This window comes from Artemia sp. Qi Xiang Cuo, chromosome 21 (genome assembly GCF_049724085.1).
Source record: "Artemia sp. Qi Xiang Cuo chromosome 21, ASM4972408v1, whole genome shotgun sequence".
NCBI classification, from domain to species: Eukaryota; Metazoa; Arthropoda; class Branchiopoda; order Anostraca; family Artemiidae; genus Artemia; species Artemia sp. Qi Xiang Cuo.
The window spans coordinates 44,692,164-44,712,413 of record NC_142814.1 but is presented as its reverse complement, the minus strand read 5'-3'; the positions used below and the strand labels follow the sequence as shown (position 1 = coordinate 44,712,413).

The window sequence follows — 20,250 nt, the reverse complement described above, 5'->3', positions numbered from 1 at the left end:
GTGTTAACAATGGAAGTACCACATAAAAAGAGGAAAAAAGATGACAGTACTTTGGATACTGCTGCTCCCTATTTGTGTACCGGGTATGATGTTTTTATGACCCACGAACCATGTGTTATGTGTGCCATGGGGCTTCTGCATTCTAGAGTCAAACGATTATTTTTTGAAAATACGTCAGAAAATGGAGCGTTGGTGACAAAAGTGATGCTTCACACATTAAATGGTATTAATCATAGGTTTGGTGTATTCTTTGGAAAAATACAATCCGATTAACATCATAACGTTTTTTTTTCGTAGCTATATATACTGCCATTTATATGTAAAAGACATGTCCAAGTTATGAATTTTATTTAATGATAATAATTCCCAGAATTATCAAGAAGTGTACTCAAGGCTATTATCATAGGCAGCGCAATAGCGCTGCCAAAGTAAAGAACGATGTGGGCACAATGTATTTATTTTTTCGTGGTCTTAAACCAGGGCACTTCGTATTGAAGGAGTTGTCGTAGAAACTTCGAAAAGGGTTCATTCGATTGGAAATTGGAGTGGCTAGTGCCCTTTTTAATAGTCGAAAGTTGTTGGAGGGCAACCATTCCCCCTCCACGCCCATCATTCCCCGAAACACCTCCAGTCAAAATTTGATGATAGCTGTTCTTTTCTGCGCAAATAATGTTTAGATAAGAATCATGTTTTCTAGGGGGTTACTCCCCAACAACCCTCAGGGAATGAGTAGTCCGCTACACCTTGGGGTATATAAGAGCGATGTTTGAACACGGTACTATGTATTATTTTTTTTCCTTTAGACCATGGCCCTTCATACCGAAGAATTTGTCATAGAAACTTCGAAAAGGGCTCATTCAATTGGAAATTGGAGTGGCTTGTGCCCTTTTTAATAGTCAAAAGTGATTGGAAGGCAACTAACACCCCTTCCACGCCCACCATTTCCTGAAACACATCCAATCAAAATTTTAAGATAGCCATTTTATTCAGAGTAGTTGATTTCCACATAGAAAATATGTTTTTGAGGAGGTCACTCCCCCCCACAACCCTCAGGACAAGGGTTTTAAGTTATGCCCTGGGGGCATATAAGGTTTTTATAGAAGGCGTTGTCGCAAAAACTTCAAAGACTCATTCGATTGGAAATTCAAACGGCTAGTGTCCTTTTTAATTGTCGAAAGTGATTGGAGGGCAACTAACCCCCCTCTCACGCCCACCTTTTCCCCAAACACATCCCATCAAAATTTTGAGATAGCCATTTTATTCAACGTGGTTTAAAGGTCGGGAAATTAGGTCTTTGAGGATGACAACCCCTTACAGCCCTCAGGGCAAAGGTTCTAAGTTATGCGCTGGGGGCATATAAGGTTTTTATAGAACGCTTTGTCGTTGAAAATTCAAAAAGGGCTCATTCGATTGGAAATTGAAATGGCTAGTGCCCTTTTTAATAGTAGAAATTGGAAGGCATCTAACACCCATTCCACGCCCACCATTTCCCCAAGCACATCCAATCAAAATTTTTAGATAGTCGTTTTGTTCCACGCAGTTTAAAGTTCAGGAAATTATATCTTTGAGCAGCACACTCCCCCCACAGTCTTCAGGGCAAGGGTTGTAAGTTATGCCCTGGGGGCATATAAGGTTTTTCTTTAAATCTTTGTCGTAGAAACTTGAAAAAGGGCTCATTCGATTGGAAATTCAAAGAGCTAGTGCCCTTTCTAACAGTCAAAAGTGATTTGAGGGCAACTAACCCCCCTCTCACGCCCACCTTTTCCCCTGACACATCCAATTGAAATTTTTAGATAGCCATTTTATTCAACGTAGTTGAAAGTTTTGGAAATTAGGTCTTTAAGGATGACACCCCCCCCCCCCCTCCCATAGCCCTCAGGGCAAGGGTTGTAAGTTATGCCCTGGGACCATATAAGGTTTTTACTGAAAGCGTTGTCGTAGAAACTTTAAAGGGGCTCATTTGATTGGAAATCGAAAGGGCTAGTGCCATTTTTAGTGGAAAGGGATTGGAGAGCGACTAACACCACTCTCACGCCCACCTTTTCCCCAAACACATCCAATCAAAATTTTGAGATAACCATTTTGTTTCACGTAGTTAAAAGTTCTGGAAATTAGATCTTAGAGGATGACAACCACCCTAACAACCCTTAGGGTAAGGGTTGTAATTTATGCCCTGGGAGCATATAAGATGTTTATAGAAAGCATTGTGGTCGTAGAAACTTGAAAAATGGCTCATTCGATTGGAAATCGAAAGTCCTAGTGCCCTTATTAATAGTCGAAAGTGATTGGAAGTCTTGACATTTTTATTGTAAAGATCGATGTGGGTATATGTATTATTTTTGTTGTTGTTGTTTTTTTAGACCAGGGCACTTTGTATCGAAAGAGTTGTCGTGGGAACTTCGAAAAGGGCTCATTCGATTGAAAATAGAAAGGGCTGATGCCCTTTTTAATAGTCGAAAGTGTCAGGGTAAAATATATACCCTGAATGTGTATATAGGGGTGGGGGTAAAATTCGTTTCCGGCAAAAATGATTAATATATTTAGAAAGAGCATAAAAAAAGGCATTGAGTGGTATATTCACTTTATTCGTAAGTCAATAATATGATTTGGTAAAAATTTACCGAAATATGTTTTTTACTCCATACCTTTGCTCAATCCTGAGTTTATGCCCTGTACTCATTCCTTAAAGTTTTATTCACCTAACTCAGCAACTTTGTAAGGTAGCAAGAAGCTCCTCAACTAGAACTTTACTCAAATATGGAATAGGAGACATATCTAGCCTATTAAAGTCTATTGACTTTGCTTGTTGAGGATTTGGGGCGTCCTGGTGTAGATGCTCCCGGTGTAGGATTTCTTTTCTATGCAATATTCTTTGGTTTAGGATTCCGGGGCGTCCCGGTGTAGATGCTCCTGGTGTAGGATTTCTTTTCTGGGCAATATTCTTTGGTTGAGGATTCCGGGGCGTCCCGGTGTAGATGCTACTCAATTTGCTCCCTGTAAACGCCATGCTTGAATGACTGTATTATCACCTAAAGTTTCATTATGCAAATGTGAAAGGATCGCTAGTTACATTTTGTTTTTAACATGTATTATATTTAATATATTGTTGTAATATAATGTTACTATATTTTTTATATTTTTGTTACTATATCGTATGTATGTGTTAGACACACTCTTACTCTTGTAATTTTTAGTGTGTATGCAATTCTTTATTGTCTGATGAAATTCTAAATGTTTTAATTTTATGCAAGTAAATGTCTTTGATGCCCGTTGGAGAGGAAAGGGGTAGATAATTCAAATGAATGTACCTTCTCCTGTCTTAGTTCAGGTGAGAGATCAGCTACTGATTTACATGACAACCTTATTGCAAAATAACTGCCTTCTCTTAGTCGCTAGAACACGATTGTTTGATCAACAGTGTCGGACCAAAAAAGATTGTTGACCAATAATGCTTATTAATAACGTCGCCAGAAAAGACGTTAGTATATATGTTGCCGTGAATGTCAAAAATCTGGTTAATGCCAACATTCACTGATGAATGTCCGAAATTCCTTTTGCTCTGCTTGGATTCAATTAGCTTTGCGACTCAGCCTTTTTAGTTTTATGCAGTGCTATGATGGCAAATGCTAGGTTAGATTATGTTAGTTTGGGTTAAATTTGGTTATTAATATCAGAAATTGGGTTAAAAACCTAATATAACCTAACCTGTCATCCTCAAACCTTGCATTAAATTAAAAAAGTTGACTGATAATGCTGACTAAATCCAAGCTAAAAGAAGGTATTTCGGACATTCACGGTAACATATTTCGCTAGTTTTTCACCTACATTTTATTTATTTTTAATTTGGAGCCCGCTACTACCTAAAACTGCTGCTCAGTAAGGATTAAAAATCCTTGATTCAAATTTAAATTCCGAATTCCTGCTTGAAAAGAAACAAAGACGTGATTCTCCTTAACCAATTCAAACGTGTTGTATATTTTTTTTCCCTAGTTTCTTTGTCGCTTGTTTGACCTTACTTGTTATAACTTATAAAAAATCAAAATCAGAAAACCGACCTAAAAACAAAGAGAAATGATACAAGTCGAACGAATATCTCAGGGGAGGGTGTTCAGATTTGTCCCCCTCCCCCTGGATACGGCCTTGATTATAAGTTGTCTATTTCTTCTTCTTCCATTCAAAATTACGGACATTTCAGTCAAGGCTTTTTGGTCCTCTTCCTTTTCACGGTCTAGGTATAACGTGTCCAACTATTTAAGTTACTGCAGTTTATATGTCTTGAAGTGACGCCATGGACTCCCGGCACTAAATGAGCCTGGTGTCTTTTTCCTGGTCGATACTCCTAGTGATGATTTGACCTGATCGCCTTTTTACTAAGTTCTACAATGTGATGTTTTCGAGCAACTCTAGATATGTGTTTGTTTTCAATTAACTCCTTGGACTCCTGGTACTGGATTTGCCTGGTGTATATTTCGAGGTCAATATTCTTTGAGATGATTTGGCCAGCCAGCCTTTTTTCGGAGGTTTATAGTTTGGGGTGTTTGAGGCACTCTAGCTTTTTATATGTTTTGTCCTTTGACTCCTGGTACTGGATTAGCCTGGTGTATATTTCGAGGTCAATATTCTTAGTGATGATGTGGCCTGCCAGGCTTTTTACTGAGGGTTGCAGTTTGTGGTGTTTGAGGAACTTTAGCAGTTTGTATGTCTTGAAGTGACTCCTTGGACTCCTGGTACTGGATAAGCCTGGTGTATATTTCGAGTCCAATATTCTTTGGGATGATGTGGCCAGATAGGTTTTTTACTGGTGGTTGTAGTTTGAGGTGTTCGAGGCACTCTAGCTGTTTATTTTGAAGAGTGCATTGTGTAGGTTTGGAATGGGAGGCCGTTCATGATTTTTCATACAAACGTATATAAATGCATATAAATATATATTACATTCAAATAATCAATCGTCAATGGTTTTAGTTTTTTATGGTGCAAGATTTCCAATATAGGAATGACTGTGTTAGGTCAGTAGCCTCACGGGTGTGAGGCCAGTAGCATTTGAGATTTGATAAGAGAAAGCCAGCAGGCTGAGGCCATTTGAGCCTGCATGGATTATATGGGATATTTTAGAGTAATATTTGGTGGAAATTGAAGATAAATTTGTTTTTTGTATTTATCGAATGGGCCTCTGATAATATCCATCGAGAAATGTCTCTTAGGGGGATGTGTCTCCTACTTTGCTGGCCAATGCTGAAGAAATCTTTGCAATTTCATCTGCAGGGTGAGGGTAAACCTTGGTGCCCTCGTATTAGGAATGAGTATTGACTATTGTTGTTCTTTGAAACGCTTCCTAAAATGAAAATCTTTGAAATAGACTATTCAAAAACCGTATAGATTGAAAAGGAATGGAGGCTGGAATTGCGAATTTCGCACTCAAATATCGTCATTAACCCGGGTCATGCTATTCTGGATTCGCATTATTTTTAGGTTAAAGAATGGAATAAATAGTGAAAACTAGCGAGAACCTGGCCTCTATTCGTTTTCCTGTCCTAAGCAAAAGACAGTGTATTTCTAACGTTGTACTATCTATCCTGGTTACCTAGTTCAGATGGCATTCATGTATAATCGGTAACCGACAAATTAGATGCCTCAAAATACGAAGTAAAATTCATTATAGTTTATTTATCAGTCGATGATTTTTCTTTTTTCATTCAGGTACGAGAGGAGGAATTTTTCTATTGGGGGGGTGGGCAGATTTGAGAAAGGCAAGAACGTCGAACTATGTGAAGAAAATAACGAACTGTCGAGAATGCATCTTAATTAATATACGAGAATTCAGATAGGAGAAGGTAACTCCCCCCTTGCTCTGTGTACCCAGGAGAATGAGCCCCTATATACTTCTTTTACGTGCTAAAAGATAGCTTAGATCTGAAGAGGAAGAAGTCATGTTGAACCAAAAACTATCTAGGCCAAAATTTCTTGTCGGGCCAGAAGCATCAGAATATCCTGTCGGAACAGGACATTCTTAGTGTGGGGTTAGTGTTTGGGAATGAGCCCCTACATAATTATTTTGCGTTCTAAAAGATAGCTTATATCTGAAGAGGAAGAAGTCATGTTGAACCAAAAACTCTATCTTGGTCAGAATGTCCTGTCGGGCCAGAAGCGCCAGAATATCCTGTCGGAACAGGACATTCTTAGTGTGGGGTTAGTGTGTGGGAATGAGCCCCTACATAATTCTTTTGCGTTCTAAAAGATAGCTAATATCTGAAGAGGAAGAAGTCATGTTGAACCAAAAACTATCTGGGCCAGAATGTCCTGTCGGGCCAGAAGTGCCAGAATGTCCTGTCGGGACAGGACATTCTTAGTGTGGGATTAGAATACGGTTGCCTCTAAAGATATGTGTGGTGATCCTTTAAATTATAGTTGAGGTTGTAAAAGAAACTTTGAAATTGAAATATATTTTGAAATGAACAAATTGGTAAAAAGATAAACCCATATGTCATAGAATTTAATTCTGGCACAGAATTCACTCTTTTTTCGTGGTCTCAACCAATGGCATTAATTGGGGCGGAGAGAGGGTGTTTGCCCCTCTTAGATTTCGGAAATAACTTTTTAGGGGTGTTTTCATTTAAAAATGCCAAAAAAAAATTGCCCTCTTCCTAAATAATTAAGAATACATTTTGTCGCTAACTTCCACGTTTAGTAATTATATTTATACATATACATAGATTCCCTTCTCAGTCTTCAAATGGTATTACTACTCTTACACTTTTTCGAAATTTGGTTGTGTCTTGTAAAAGATATACCGCTGATAAACCAATCTTAACCTTAGTAACGGGATGGTTAACTAATGTCTGAAATGTGGGCGCTTCTAATGTGGCACTGTTTACCTTACAGAATTTTCGGAAGCACATGCATAGAAGTTATATATTTTATGTAGAAATTAAAACGTTTGTTAGAAAAATGTTAGAAAAAAAAATGCTAGATTGCCTCTGCATCCCTTAGAAGACTTTTTTATTGCAAGGTTAAATCTGTAAATTTGGAAATTATATAGAAGGCTAATTGCTAAGGTTTTCATGCTACTTCAGTTAGTTTTGTCTTACAACTAGATTTTGGCCGATCGTTTCTAACTCAGTTTTACTGTTAGTGTATTCGATCGCGGAAAGACCCTTAGTGTAAGGTGAAATCAAGTCTCAGTCCCTGCTAAGAACAAAAATTGGATATCCGCTTTTAATGTCTTTCTATTTGGTTTCTCGTATATTAACTGTTTCTATGGTTAAGTAAGAATTATAAATTATGTTGTTTGTGATAGTAGTATCCTAGTAGCTTTGATCCAATTTGAATCGTTTTTATATTTGATGCTGTTTTTTTATAACGAATCTGATGTATGGAATATCCATACCGGAAAGGGCCATGTATGTGAATTTGTCTTGTGACTAGAAATTCGGTGTTTATTCATTTGATAAAGAAAGATTTACTCATAATGCATTAATATGAAATAAGTACATGGCACTAATCCCCATCAAGGCTCCTTGACCTTTAAAAGAGGGGGAAGACACGTGATTCAGTTCAAAATTATCTCAGAAAAGCGAAGATTATAAGATCAAGGATTAAATAAAATAATTCAAAAATTTTTTGATATAGCCAATCAACTCTAGTAAAAAAAATAGAGACGCCAAAAAATGTTCAAATTCACGTAATGTTAGAATGTGAAAAACAAGAAACAAATGTAGCAGGACTAAGGAATTTATTGGCAAGTGTTACAGGTAAAAAAGATGGAGTTAATTTAGAGAAAGCTGTGTACCTAAAAGTTGATGATGAGGCCTAAAATAAAAGGAAATAGTGTATAGAGTATCGCTTTTTTTTTATTACACGTGGAAGCGAAAAGAAAAGCAGAAGGAAGATTATGATCTGATAAATCGTGTGGAAGCAGAGTAACTAGGGAATAGTTTTGTGTCTCGGTGGGCAAGGATGTGTTGTTAAAAAAAAAATACAATAACAAAAGGAGAGTTGAAAAAAAATTATACGGTTTAAGGGTTTAAGGTTTTATATTTGTATGAATTTTGTTTTTTCATTTTGGGGTAAGGATCTAGGTAGAAGATTAGAAAAAGGAGTTTTAATTTTGGTATAAAAAAAAGAATGTTCGATAATTTTTTGACCAAGCTTAATGAGTGACACCTTCGAATAGGCTTCATGTTCCATAAAACATGACTCATATTATCTGATTTAGTAAAATAAATTTGAATAGGTCACCATTGCGCTGAGAAAAGATAAAACATGCACTTGAAAGTGATCCAAGTCAAGGTAGTTAAAAGAAAAGGGTTTCAATATCAAGTAACAAATTCAAATTTATTTTACTCAATCAGATATTACGAGTCAGGTTTTATGGAACATGAAGCCTATTCGAAGGTGTCACTCATTAAGCTTGCTCAAAAAAATTATCGAACATTCTTTTTTTTTATATCAAGTAACGGGATAGCTCTTGAACCACTAGTTTCCTGAATAAGGTTTCCAGCTTTTATATAAACCTCATAAAGCTGCTACTTCCCTTAAATTCCTAAACTTTTGTTTCCTAGAGAAATTGCCATCGGATTGTTTTTTGGTACCCTACTGCCTGACCGTGTCTCAAACAGTAAGCTGTGCGAAAAATGTGGGTCAATCCTGCTTTCCAGGGCAATAATAATAGAAAGGTTGAGAGAGTTAGGACACGTTCTACAGATGAAGGATGATAGATTGTCAACGTCGTGAGAGGGAAGGGGAAATGGTTACCCTTCAAACAATTTTGACTCAAAAAGGGCCATGAATTTCGAATCGACTGAACCTGTTTCAAAGTCTCTGCGACAACTCCTTATGTACGAAATGCTCTGGTAAAAGCTGAATGAAAATGTACGATAGATTTACGAGTAGACAGGTTGAAACATGAGAAAATCATGGCAAAATGCATGGGATATACCCAGGGGGTATTTTCCTAGAGAACTAACTGGACAGTAAGAAACATGTTAAGAAAACAATACTTGCTTCATAACATGCAGAATAATCATAGTTAACATAATTTGCATGCAATCCAGCTATACTCTACCCCCAGCCCCTTCCCTCATGCGCGAATGTATAGCCCAGATTATTGTGTTATTTGACACAATAATTATTGTCGGTCAACCGTCTTGGGCCAAACGAAAAGCAGTTCGCGCCCGAATGGGGTGGACGGATTTTGTAAGGAAAAAGTGAAGGGGTAGTCGGGAAATACCCAGGCTTTAAATAGATTGCGATGGAGGAGGAGAGTGTGTAGCTATGTTAGCCTCAGGTGACTTTTTGCTACACTTCGTTGTTATTAGTAGAGGAAGTTAGTTCCCTAGTTCATCAAATTTCCATTTCCAAATATCACCTGCGATAATTTGCTACAGTTTTTCAAGCTGAAATATCAGGAATAGAGCAGGCAGCTAAAAGACTGGTGCAAATGAAAACTACAGGATGTCTATATCCTAACTGATAATCACGCATGCGTAAGGGCTCTGCAGTAATATAACGACTCGGCAAAAGAGAGAATTGGATTGCTATGTAGCTCTGAATAGTTTAACATCCAATAGAACCCAAATTGCCCTTTTGTGGGTTCAAGGGCACTCTGAGATTAAGAGTGATAATAATAAAAATTATTATTTATGTACCCACCATTTAAAAATATCACGGTGGAGCGAGAAAAACATACACACACACACACACATATATATATATATATATATATATATATATATATATATATATATATATATATATATATATATATATATATATATATATATATATATATATATATATATATATATATATATATATATATATATATATATATATATATATATATATATATATATATATATATATATATATACGTATATAAAAGAAGAAGAAGAAACTAAGCACACCAAGTAAGAGAAGTTTTTAAATTATTAGTTGATAAAAACGTTTAAAACTGGTTAAACTGGATTGGTAAACCTAAACTTTTCTAGACGGGAATTTCGGTGCCACTTTGAATGAAATGGCAGGACATTTGCAGAGGGATCAGCTAAGAGCAGTATTGGATATTCTGATAATATATTGGATATTAATTGTATATCAATAGGGGCACTATTGAGATATTCTGAAGCAGAACCTTTTAACATAGTTTCTCAGAGCTGCTGGAAGCAGTGAGAAGTTGAAGCATTAGAAGGGTGGAACAAAATTGGTATAGTAAGGTTGGATGTAATGAAAAGAAATAACTGCCTTAGCTTAACCTTACCATGAAGCATTTATCCCAAATGGGGAGGAGTGGGTCTCCAATTTGTCAAAAGTGTGAGATGGCCAGCATCGAAACAAGAATGCATCTGGTAGAAGAATGTCCAGCCAGTATAAGGCACTGGCATGAGATATGTCCCATCAACTGCCAATTAAGTGTAGTGGTTTTTGGGGTATAGAGACAATGGGCTTTGACACCTGACCCTAGGTCCAGTTTTGTGGGTCAGCCCCGACATAAAACCGAATTAAATTAATCGCTTTGTAATGTTATAACTGTATGCTTATAACTGCTGATCGTAACATTACTCGTCGTAAAAGCAATGTATTATCAATATATGGTACTTGTATGATAAGCCCACCACCGTACCGCTCAAGTTGTTCATTCATTGACACATTATAGAACCGTTTTATTTCGTTAGTTTCTGTCAGCTTAGCGTAAGACAAGACAAAGAGAAGTGACAGAATATATGAAAATATATATTTGGGCTATATATTTGCACATTAGGGGGATGGGGTAAAGTATTTGGACAGTATGAAGCTAGAAAGAAAGTCTTACTACATAATATGCAGAATGATTGTACCAAACACATCAGGCATTAAGACCTGCTATACTTTACCACCACCCCACCCCCAAATTAGTTTCTAAAGTGCAAATATATAGCCCAAATTTGTTTTTAAAGTATTATATTTTAATCTTATTTTGGTATATTTGATTAGAATTGAGCGTCAGAGAAGCATATTAGAAGAATATTAGGTAGTGGGTATATCATGCAGGTACCCAATATATTATAGTTATTTTGTAGGATTGGCAATGTGTGTTTTTTTTCTCCTTTTTAGCACAAGGAGATTCACCTCTTCTTTTTCTTCTCATGGTTCTTACTGTATTATGATTATTGTTCTGTTGGTTTTTTAGCTTGGTATTTTTCTTATAGATAGGACAATTAGGAGCAGGAGCAGCTAGTGAAGAGAAAGTAAGCCCCTGGTCTTACGCCTATTATCAGGTTTTATTCGATGTTGACACGGACCAAGTTCTTAGACGAATAACCAACTCAGTTGTTCCAACACGAGGAGGCTCTTTCTATGATAGCGAAATAAAAAGAAGCCTGATCTTTATGGTAAGTCTGATGAGGTTAGTCTGGTAAGTCTGACAAAGCCTAGCTTTTCTCCCTACTGCTCAGTACTTTAAAGCATTTTACTTTAATAACTATCGCGTTTTCAAACCTTCAGATTCTTCATTGGGCTCATAGGCGTCTCCCCCCTCCTTCTTTGTAATCGTAGTGACAGGATAGGTGGATTTTTGTTTTCTTCCCCTGTGACCTTGTTGCAATAAGCTTTACGGGTCATCATTTGCTCGTTACTTAAAATTCACTTCTATTCATTTCCATCTAAGAACAGAGAAAGAACTATTCATTTCCATCCTACTATCCTCCTAAAATAGGATAGTAGGATCTTTATAGGGTAGTAGGAAGTTTTAAGGTGACAAGGAAAAGGATTTTTAGAGTTTTTTGTTTGGGGGGGGGGGGGTAATAGAGTACTTAGATGTTTTATAGCCTTCTAAAATATCCTATTATCCTCCAAACACATATTACTTCCCTTTAAGAACATCTTACTACCCTCTAAAAATAGGGTAGTTGGATGTTCCTAGAGGGTATTAGGATGTTTATAGAGGGCAGCAGGATGTTTTTAGAGAATTGTAGGTTGTTTTAAAAAGTAGTAAAATATGCAGCTACCCTCCAAAAATAGGGTAGCAGGGTGTTTCTAGGGGTAGTTTGCCTATTTCGTATATCGAGATGATTTTGAATCCCCTTTTTTAAATCATTTACTATTTTTTTATTTCTTTCCATTTTTACTTTTTCGATTTGATTCTCTGTATCTTGTTATCCTGTTAGATTCGTTATATTTGACATGTATCAGAAGAGGGTAGTAGGTTGTTTCTAAAGGGTAGTAGGATGTTTTTAGGGGATATTAGGTTGTTTTAAATGGTAGTAAAACATCCTACTGCCCTCTAAAAATTGGATAGTAGAATTTCTTAGAGGGGGTATGCAGTGCTTCCACTTTTTGATTTCAATTTTCCCTATTTTTATATCAATTTTCCCTTAATTTACCTATGTTTAGGTCTGATTTGTCCCTATTTTTCTCCCTAGAAAGAAGGGATATTTTGCTTTACATTTCCATACAATCTACATGATTGCATGATTTGATACTGCACAGCGAAGCATCAAATTGTTATTTTTTACTTCAGATATTGATATATATATATATATATATATATATATATATATATATATATATATATATATATATATATATATATATATATATATATATATATATATATATAACATTTATATATAACATTTTTTTCACTACCTAACCTAAAACACATAAGTAAGTTTAATCAAGTGTCATCTCCAGCACTTCATCGCTTTTTATAATTGCCTTGGCGTTATCACCTAATTATTTTTGTGGTGTTTTATCATCGAATTCTGCGTACTATTCTTATGATACAAGGAATTCCGCGGACCATGTACAAGAGAGACGACACACTGCTAAGTCTAGTTTGGTGTTATGGCATGTGGGTGTTTTGGTATGGAATAGTTCCGAAAAGCACTAGGATGGCTGAGAGTGTGTCTTCTTTTAAAAATAAGATAAAGAATTTCTTAATGAATAAGGATGGGTGAGGGGGGGGGGGGGCTGTATTCTGTCTTCTATCTTCTGTAAGCATTGGTTCGCGGTTCCCATGAGGTTAATTTTTTATTTATTTATATGATTGCATTTTTTTTCTTTTTTTTTTCAATATATTTGTAGTAAGAGAGTAAATTATTGAGTCCTGTTACAAACAAATCTGTATAGATTTTCAAGTGGTGCGTCTGTTTGATATGATTTTTTTAGTGAATATTGGTCTTTAATAAAAATAAATTTCTCTCTCTCTTCTTCTTGAAGCCAGTGACAGCTTTCGGTATGCTAACAGTTGATAAAGTTTTATCTTCGTTTTTCAACCAGTAGTTGACTCGAACAAGCGAGACTAGTGTGACATTCTCGAGACTATTTCGGATGCCGGATTTGATTTATTTCAGGGGACTAAAAAAACCCTCAGTTGGTACATTGCTTAAAGGTAAAGAGAAGATCAGTGATATGCGCTTCCGCAATTCTGGATACTTGATTTTGCCATTGCGAGTCTCCAGACTAGCTATCTTTATCCAGTACTGCTCAACTGACAGGTCTTCAACTTTGGCATCTCCCAAATGAAGCTCAGTGACATGGGTCATTGACTGTGACCTCCATTCTACGTCCATTTTCTTGAGGCAACACTTTCCTCTTAGAACAGGAAATCTCACAAATAGTGGCCTTAGAGATTTTGGTTTCAAATTTCATGCATTCCTTGGTTCAACCAAAGTGTCTTGGAAGGGTTTTGGATGTGCTTGATTAGGACTATATAGTATTTTCAACAAGACTGGTAAAAGAGATGAATCAGTTGGCCCTTGAGCATCTACGAGTCCTTGCATTGAATTGGTTGCAGCTATTCGCACATATGTCTGGTTTAAAGGCAGGTATTCACTTGAAAGGTAAGGATGCAGTACGGTAAACAAAGCAACACTGCGAATATAGTTCAGTTCCATGAAGTTAGACGCAACATCATTCACAAGTTTGCTGACACTTGCCTTTAGGGAGTGAGGAACTGTAAGCTCAGATTGAAAAACTTTGTTGAATTCGTTGGAGAGGCCAAGGGAGTAGTCCATGAATTCAAGGCATAGCTTTGTCAACTTGATTTGTAATGTCTACAAGATAAGGTCATTGGTTGCAGTTGAGTCGTCAAACGTGGTTTCTATGAAATACTGAGTACTAGCAACCGGATGCTCAATAAAACTCTTTATGCAAGCCTGAAGGAACAACCAACACGTTCATCCTGATGCAAGGAATGCGAGTGCTTTGGATTGAAAGAACTCCTGAAATTCAGCATACTTATCTCGTATGGAAGCGCTTCTGGAAAAGTGGGCATAGATATTTCGCACCAAATCTTCTAGTGTCTTGGGAAGTGACAAGCATGCATAGGATGAACATAAGTAAAAAAGATTGCATGAGTATTTCAAATACAATATATGGGACACCATGGCTTTCATTAGCGATGAAGCAGAACTATTGGCTCCAAACCTGAAGTTTGTAGTATTTGTACAAATTCAACAATATTTTGCTAGAGAATCGAGTTATTTTTTTTTCAATGACTTGTTTGATGCAGTTAGTGAGACCCTCAGCCAATCCATCACTAAATTTACTTTAGTGTTGGTAAAGTTCAGGGGTAAAGTTGAGTTACGACGCAAATGCATGTTAAATTTTGATTCAGGATGCAATTCTGACTATAGAGGTAAGTTTATTTCTTAGCTACCTGAATAATCCGTTAATATAAACCTTGCCAACAATTTCTGCATAGCCTGGCAATGCTCCCTTATGTCGGTAGTTTACACCAATCAAAGCCATTGCATAACAAATCAAATAGATACCAAGCTACCTAAATAATATTCAAGGGTTCAGCTTCTTGAAATTTTGGCAATTACAGCACCGTAAGCCAGTGTTGCTACATAAGTTTTTTTAATTTGAACCGAGCATATGCAATCTTTGAGAATTTTTCAGCCTTTTGTTTGAAAAAATAAAATTTTCCCTTAAAATCCTTACTTTACCTCAGATTTCCCGGAAAATCCTTACTTTCGCCCAGATTGCCCTTTGTCCCTAGATCTAAAATAAGTATCCCTAAAAGAAGTGATTCCTCCCTAAAATAGGGTAATCTCCTTAGAAGTGGAAGCCCTGGCAGTATGCCCCTCTCCTTGTATCTAGAAGATAAATTATTCGTTTTTTTAATTCATTTACTTTTTCACTCCTTCGCTTTGTTGTAATAATTTTAATTATTACACGCAAATTATGTAATAATACGCAAATTATTTGCAATAATTTTACATCGCAAAATAATATTTGCATTGTAATCTGCACCTTTTTTTCACTGGCTATTTTTATCCTCGTTTCTCTCTTTTTTAACGATTTTTTATCGTTTTGTCATGATTAGCCAGTGTGGTCTCAGAAATTATTTACATCATTTCTATGGAATAGGTGGTTATATTACTGACATAGTGACAAGATGAACGTATTTGCAAGTGCACAAAAATCATTTCACTCGCAAATACATCCCTCCTTCTTTTATAAAACATAAAATCGCGAAGAAAGGAAGAAAACGAGGACAATTAACAGCCAGTGACAGAAATTGAAAATTATGCAAATATTTCGGTCAAGACCTCCGCTTGACCGTCCTCAGTGCAGGATAAAACTGATAAAAATACAAAAAAAAACTTTAAAATAAAAACACAAATCTAAAATCGGACGACCCTTTCACAGTAACGGTGAAAGGACAACTGAATAAAAAACACAAGTCTAAATGGCATTTCACAATTTCATTTTACGTAAAGCACTCTTGAAGGCTAATCGCTTTCCAGTTAGATTATTATCAGAGTTTCTATTTGATTGCGTAATATTCTATATCTATTTGATTTATGGTCTTATATATAGATCTAGGATATAGGCTTGTACAAAACTGAAACAAACAACACTTAAACAACATATTCTAACTTTATAGTATGCGGCACGTTTCTAATAATCATATTATCGTGTTTATTACAATTGTTATTCACGTTCATACATTATTTGTAAATAATATTAGATATCTAATAGATTTGAAACTCTTTTACAATCGAATAAAGACTGGGTATAAATGGTATTGACGAGTCAAGGAACTCGTTTACAATGAAAGATAAACACCAACAGATACAAAACAAGAGAGAAATATATTAATTATGGTATGTATAGGACATTCAGAAGGGGGCCGGGGTGCATTTGCGAGGGAAACTATTATTGTAGTCAGAAAGAATTGAGAAGTATGATCACCTTATCCCTATGTCAGTAATGGAATCATGTTTATATTTACCCTAGCGGATGTAAATAAAATAGGTAGCGCTGAGCTCGTTGTTGTTAGCGGGAAATAAAACTGTACCACAATGCTGAGAGAATATTAACTATACATGTAGTACGAGCACTAATGTGGCAACAAATGAGCAACAAATAATTGCTCATTATGAGCAACAAATAATTGCTCATTATGAGCAACAAATAATTTGTTAAACTCCTTATTGTAGGTCAAATACGAGGCTACCAGGATTAAGTAAAAAAACAAGTTTTTTCAACTGAAAGTAAGGAGCTATATTAAAACTCGAAACGCACAGAAATTATTCCGTATATGCAGGGGTTGCCCCCTTCCTCAATACCTTACACTTCGGGCTAAATATTTAGAGCTTTTAAAAAAGCTTCCTATTCTAATTAACCGGCCCTTGTGTTTCAATAGTCGTTCTTAAAAAATTGGGACAAACAGTCGAACTTTAGAGTAAAGAGCACGATATTGAGGAGGCGGCAACCCCTTCATATACGATATGTTTTCTGTTCGTTTTGAGTTTTAATGTCGCTCCTTACTTTCAGTTGCAAAACTTGTTTTTCTTTTTAATTTCTGATCTTTTTCGAATAATTCCGGTAAATCTGGCTCACCCTCTATGAAAAATTCCTTTCCCTCACGGCAAACTCCTCCTGGAAAGTTCCTCCCCTCGAAAAATACATCCCCCCTTAAATTCCTTCCGGGCAATTCCATCCTGGCTGAAAATTCTCCCGCCCCCCTCCGCAAATTTCTTGTAAACGATTCAACCACAAAATTTATCCTTAGCTTACTTTCATTTGAAAAGAGGCTTTATGCTCTAATCTTTTTTCCGATCATTCTAGAAACCCCCCTTTCATTGAAATATTTTACCGGAAAGCAAAACACGCTGAAAATTCCCACCGGATAATAACCCCGGAACACTCTCCACATGCAAAATTGAGTTAGCGAAGGAAAGGTAAGACAAATAAAAATAATTTTCTCCAGGAATTCTGTCAAATCCCCCCAGTGTAAAATTTCACCTGGAAAGTTCACCCCTGGAAATTTCCCTCCTCGTGGAAAATTATCCTCATGGAAATCCACCCCAAGTGCAAAATCCTCTACTTACTACTACTACTACTAACAACTCACCGCAGTATCAAGCCACCTGAGGCCAACAGAGCTACGCACGCTCCTCCTCCATCCCAATCTATTCAAAGCCTCCCTCTTTACACCCTCCCAGTAAGTTCATATTTCCTTTAAATATTTCTTTATGACATCCTCCCACCCCAGACGAGGACGACCTGCTTTCTGTTTACACTACCAAATTCCAAACTTTTCATTTGGTCATTCCCTAATTTGTTTACCTGTGTGAAATGCATTACCAGTGAGTATTGGGGGGGGGGGGAAGAGTTGAGCACTGATGAGTGATGGAGACAGGACGTATTTACCGTCCACTAAATGAATGAATGAACGAAATGATATTAATGAATTATGACACTGGAAATTGGGGAACGAAGAGAAAATGTCCACTATATGACTATGTATTGAATAAAATTAATACCCCCTCCAGGAAAAGATTCTAGATGGCTCTGAAGCATAGAATAAAATTGTTTTTCAGCTACTCTTTCATAGATGTATCTTCGTTAACATACTCAGAATATATTCCTCCTAAACTTCTTAATTTTTCCTCTCTGTTCATATATATCATATTAGTTATACTTTTTGGAGGGGGAGAGAGGGGAATGATTGCTGTCCGTCGATAAATGAATGAATTAATATCAATACGACAAGATACTAAAATTTGGCAAAGGGGAGCAAAAAAACAGCTCCAGATGGGTTCGAAGTGTCAAACGGCACATTAAATAGAAGTGGCACAACATCAAAGAAACATCGCTGCAAACAGAGAGGGGGGGGAACTAAGAGGGGCTAAGGACTGGAGGATTTAGTATAAGATAAGAAAGCTCGTATCTCCCAATGCTTAAAGTTGAAGCTCAAATTTTGTATTTTTGCATTCAAAAATAAATAAATTAAAACCAACTCTTTCACTCCAGCCTATAAAAGCCTATGAGGGTTTGCGGTCAGCGTTGTGCCAAGTACTTCTATTTTTTACTCAAGTATCAAGTGCTCCAGGAAATTTTTACTTAAGTATCAAGTATTCCTCCAAAATTCTACTTACTACTACTAACTACTAACAGCTCACCGCAGCTCAAAGCCACCTGAGGCCAACACAGCTACGCAGGCTCCTCCTCCATCCAAATCTATTCAAAGTCTCCCTCCTTACACCCTCCCAGGAAGTTCATATTTCCTTTAAATATTTCTTTATGACATCCTCCCACCCCAGACGAGGACGACCTGCTTTCTGTTTAGCCCTTAGACGGTTGGGCGAAAAGGACAATCTTTGGCAATCTGTCATCCTTCATCCGCAGTACGTGCCCTAGCCATCTCAACCTTTCTTTCATCATAACCCTAGAAGGCAGGATTGAACAAAATTTTTCGTAAAACCTACTGTTGGAAATACGGTCAGTCAGCCGGGTATCCAGAACAATCCGTAGGCAATTTCTCTGAAAACATCTAGCAAATCTCCATCCGCTTTTCGGAGTGCCCACGCTTCTGAGCCATATTTGACCACTGTCATCACTGTAGCTTTCAATATTCTAATCTTGGATTGCAGAGTTATTTTTCTAATCTTCCAAACTTTTTTCAACTGTGAAAAACAACCCTGAGCCTTCCTGAGCTATTCCACTTTTAACATCTTCACTGCTCTCACTGCCTTCGCTAATAATACTACCAATGTAAGTTAAGCTGCCCACCTAATCAATCTTTTCGTTACCCAACGTCACCTTCTCATCTTCACTCATTCCTAGCCTTAGTGACTTAGTCTTCTTAACATCAATTTTCAAACCAATACTAGCACCCTTAACTCGTAAAACCTCTAAAACTTCATTCATTTTGCTCACACTTTCATCTAGGATGCTTAAATCATCAGCATAATCTAAATCCAGGAGACTTTTTCCTCCCCATTTGATTCCGTGGTCTCCCATTGCCTTTCCTGTGCTCCTTAAAACAAAGTCCATCAAAATAATCCTTATAGAGGGGGATAATACAAAACCCTGCTATACTCCTGATTTAATGCAAAACCAGCAGCTAAAATCATTTCATACCTTAACTGCAGCAGTGTTATTCTCGTACATAGCACTGATCTCTTTAATGTATATATCTGTTATACCATACAAGTATAAAACCTTTACTAAAGCTTCTCTATCAACAGAATCGAACGCTTGCTCATAATCTATAAAACTGAGGACCAAAGGTGTTTGAAAACTTAGGCACTTCTCAATTATTAACCTAAGAGTGAAAATTTGGTCAACACATCCTCTACCTTTTCTAAAACCGCACTGCTCTTCTCTTAAAACTTTGTCTACGGCATCTCTCAGTCTAAAAAGTATCATATTACTAAGCAATTTGCTACCTACAGAGACCAGACTAGTGCCTCGATAATTACTACACTCACTTTTATCACCTTTCTTATAAAGTGGCTTAATTAAGGTTTTCCTAAAATCGTTAGGCACTTCCCCTTTTTCAAAAATCATATTCATAATCTTCAGTAACTTATTTCTAACCTCAGAGCCACCATATTTCAGAAACTCATTTACCACCCTATCAGCACCTGGAGCCTTATTATTTTTTAATACTTTTAGTACTGTTGCTAATTCCTCCTCACAAAAAGAATCTTCCTTCACATCCAAGGTATCACAAACTTTTTCATTTTCCTCTATATTTTTTTCCTGCAACTCGATCTCAGTTAAGCAAGTTCTCAAAATGTTCGGCCCATCTCGCTTTAGCTTTTTCCTTATCGCTAATTGCCACCCCATTCCTATCTTTAACTGGGACAAGTCCGGATTGACTACTACCTCTCAATTTGTTAACGTGCCAGTACAATATTTTACTATTATGCCGTCTAGCTGCATCTTCTAAATCCTCGGCAATTTTATCCATGGCCTCCACCTCACACCTCCTTAGTTCATATTTCAATGCTTTCTCCACTTTCTTAATTA

General features: G+C 36.7%; 1 protein-coding gene and 1 long non-coding RNA gene across 2 annotated transcripts in view; both read left to right on the top strand.

Annotated features, from left to right (window-relative positions):
• The window catches only part of LOC148939608 (tRNA-specific adenosine-34 deaminase regulatory subunit adat3), a 1,294-nt gene extending 791 nt beyond the window's left edge, over positions 1-503 (top strand). The window contains exon 1 of the mRNA XM_089106975.1: positions 1-503. This exon is cut by the window's left edge and continues 791 nt beyond it. Within this exon, the coding sequence (XP_088963101.1) occupies positions 1-273 (273 nt within the window). The 3' untranslated portion in view covers positions 274-503.
• Positions 504-884: 381 nt separating this feature from the next.
• On the top strand, positions 885-13,257 carry LOC148939607 (uncharacterized). The gene is made up of 3 exons (XR_016143533.1): positions 885-3,328; positions 11,184-11,366; positions 13,195-13,257. It is a non-coding gene; the product is annotated as an uncharacterized LOC148939607 (long non-coding RNA).
• The last annotated feature ends 6,993 nt before the right edge of the window (positions 13,258-20,250 follow it).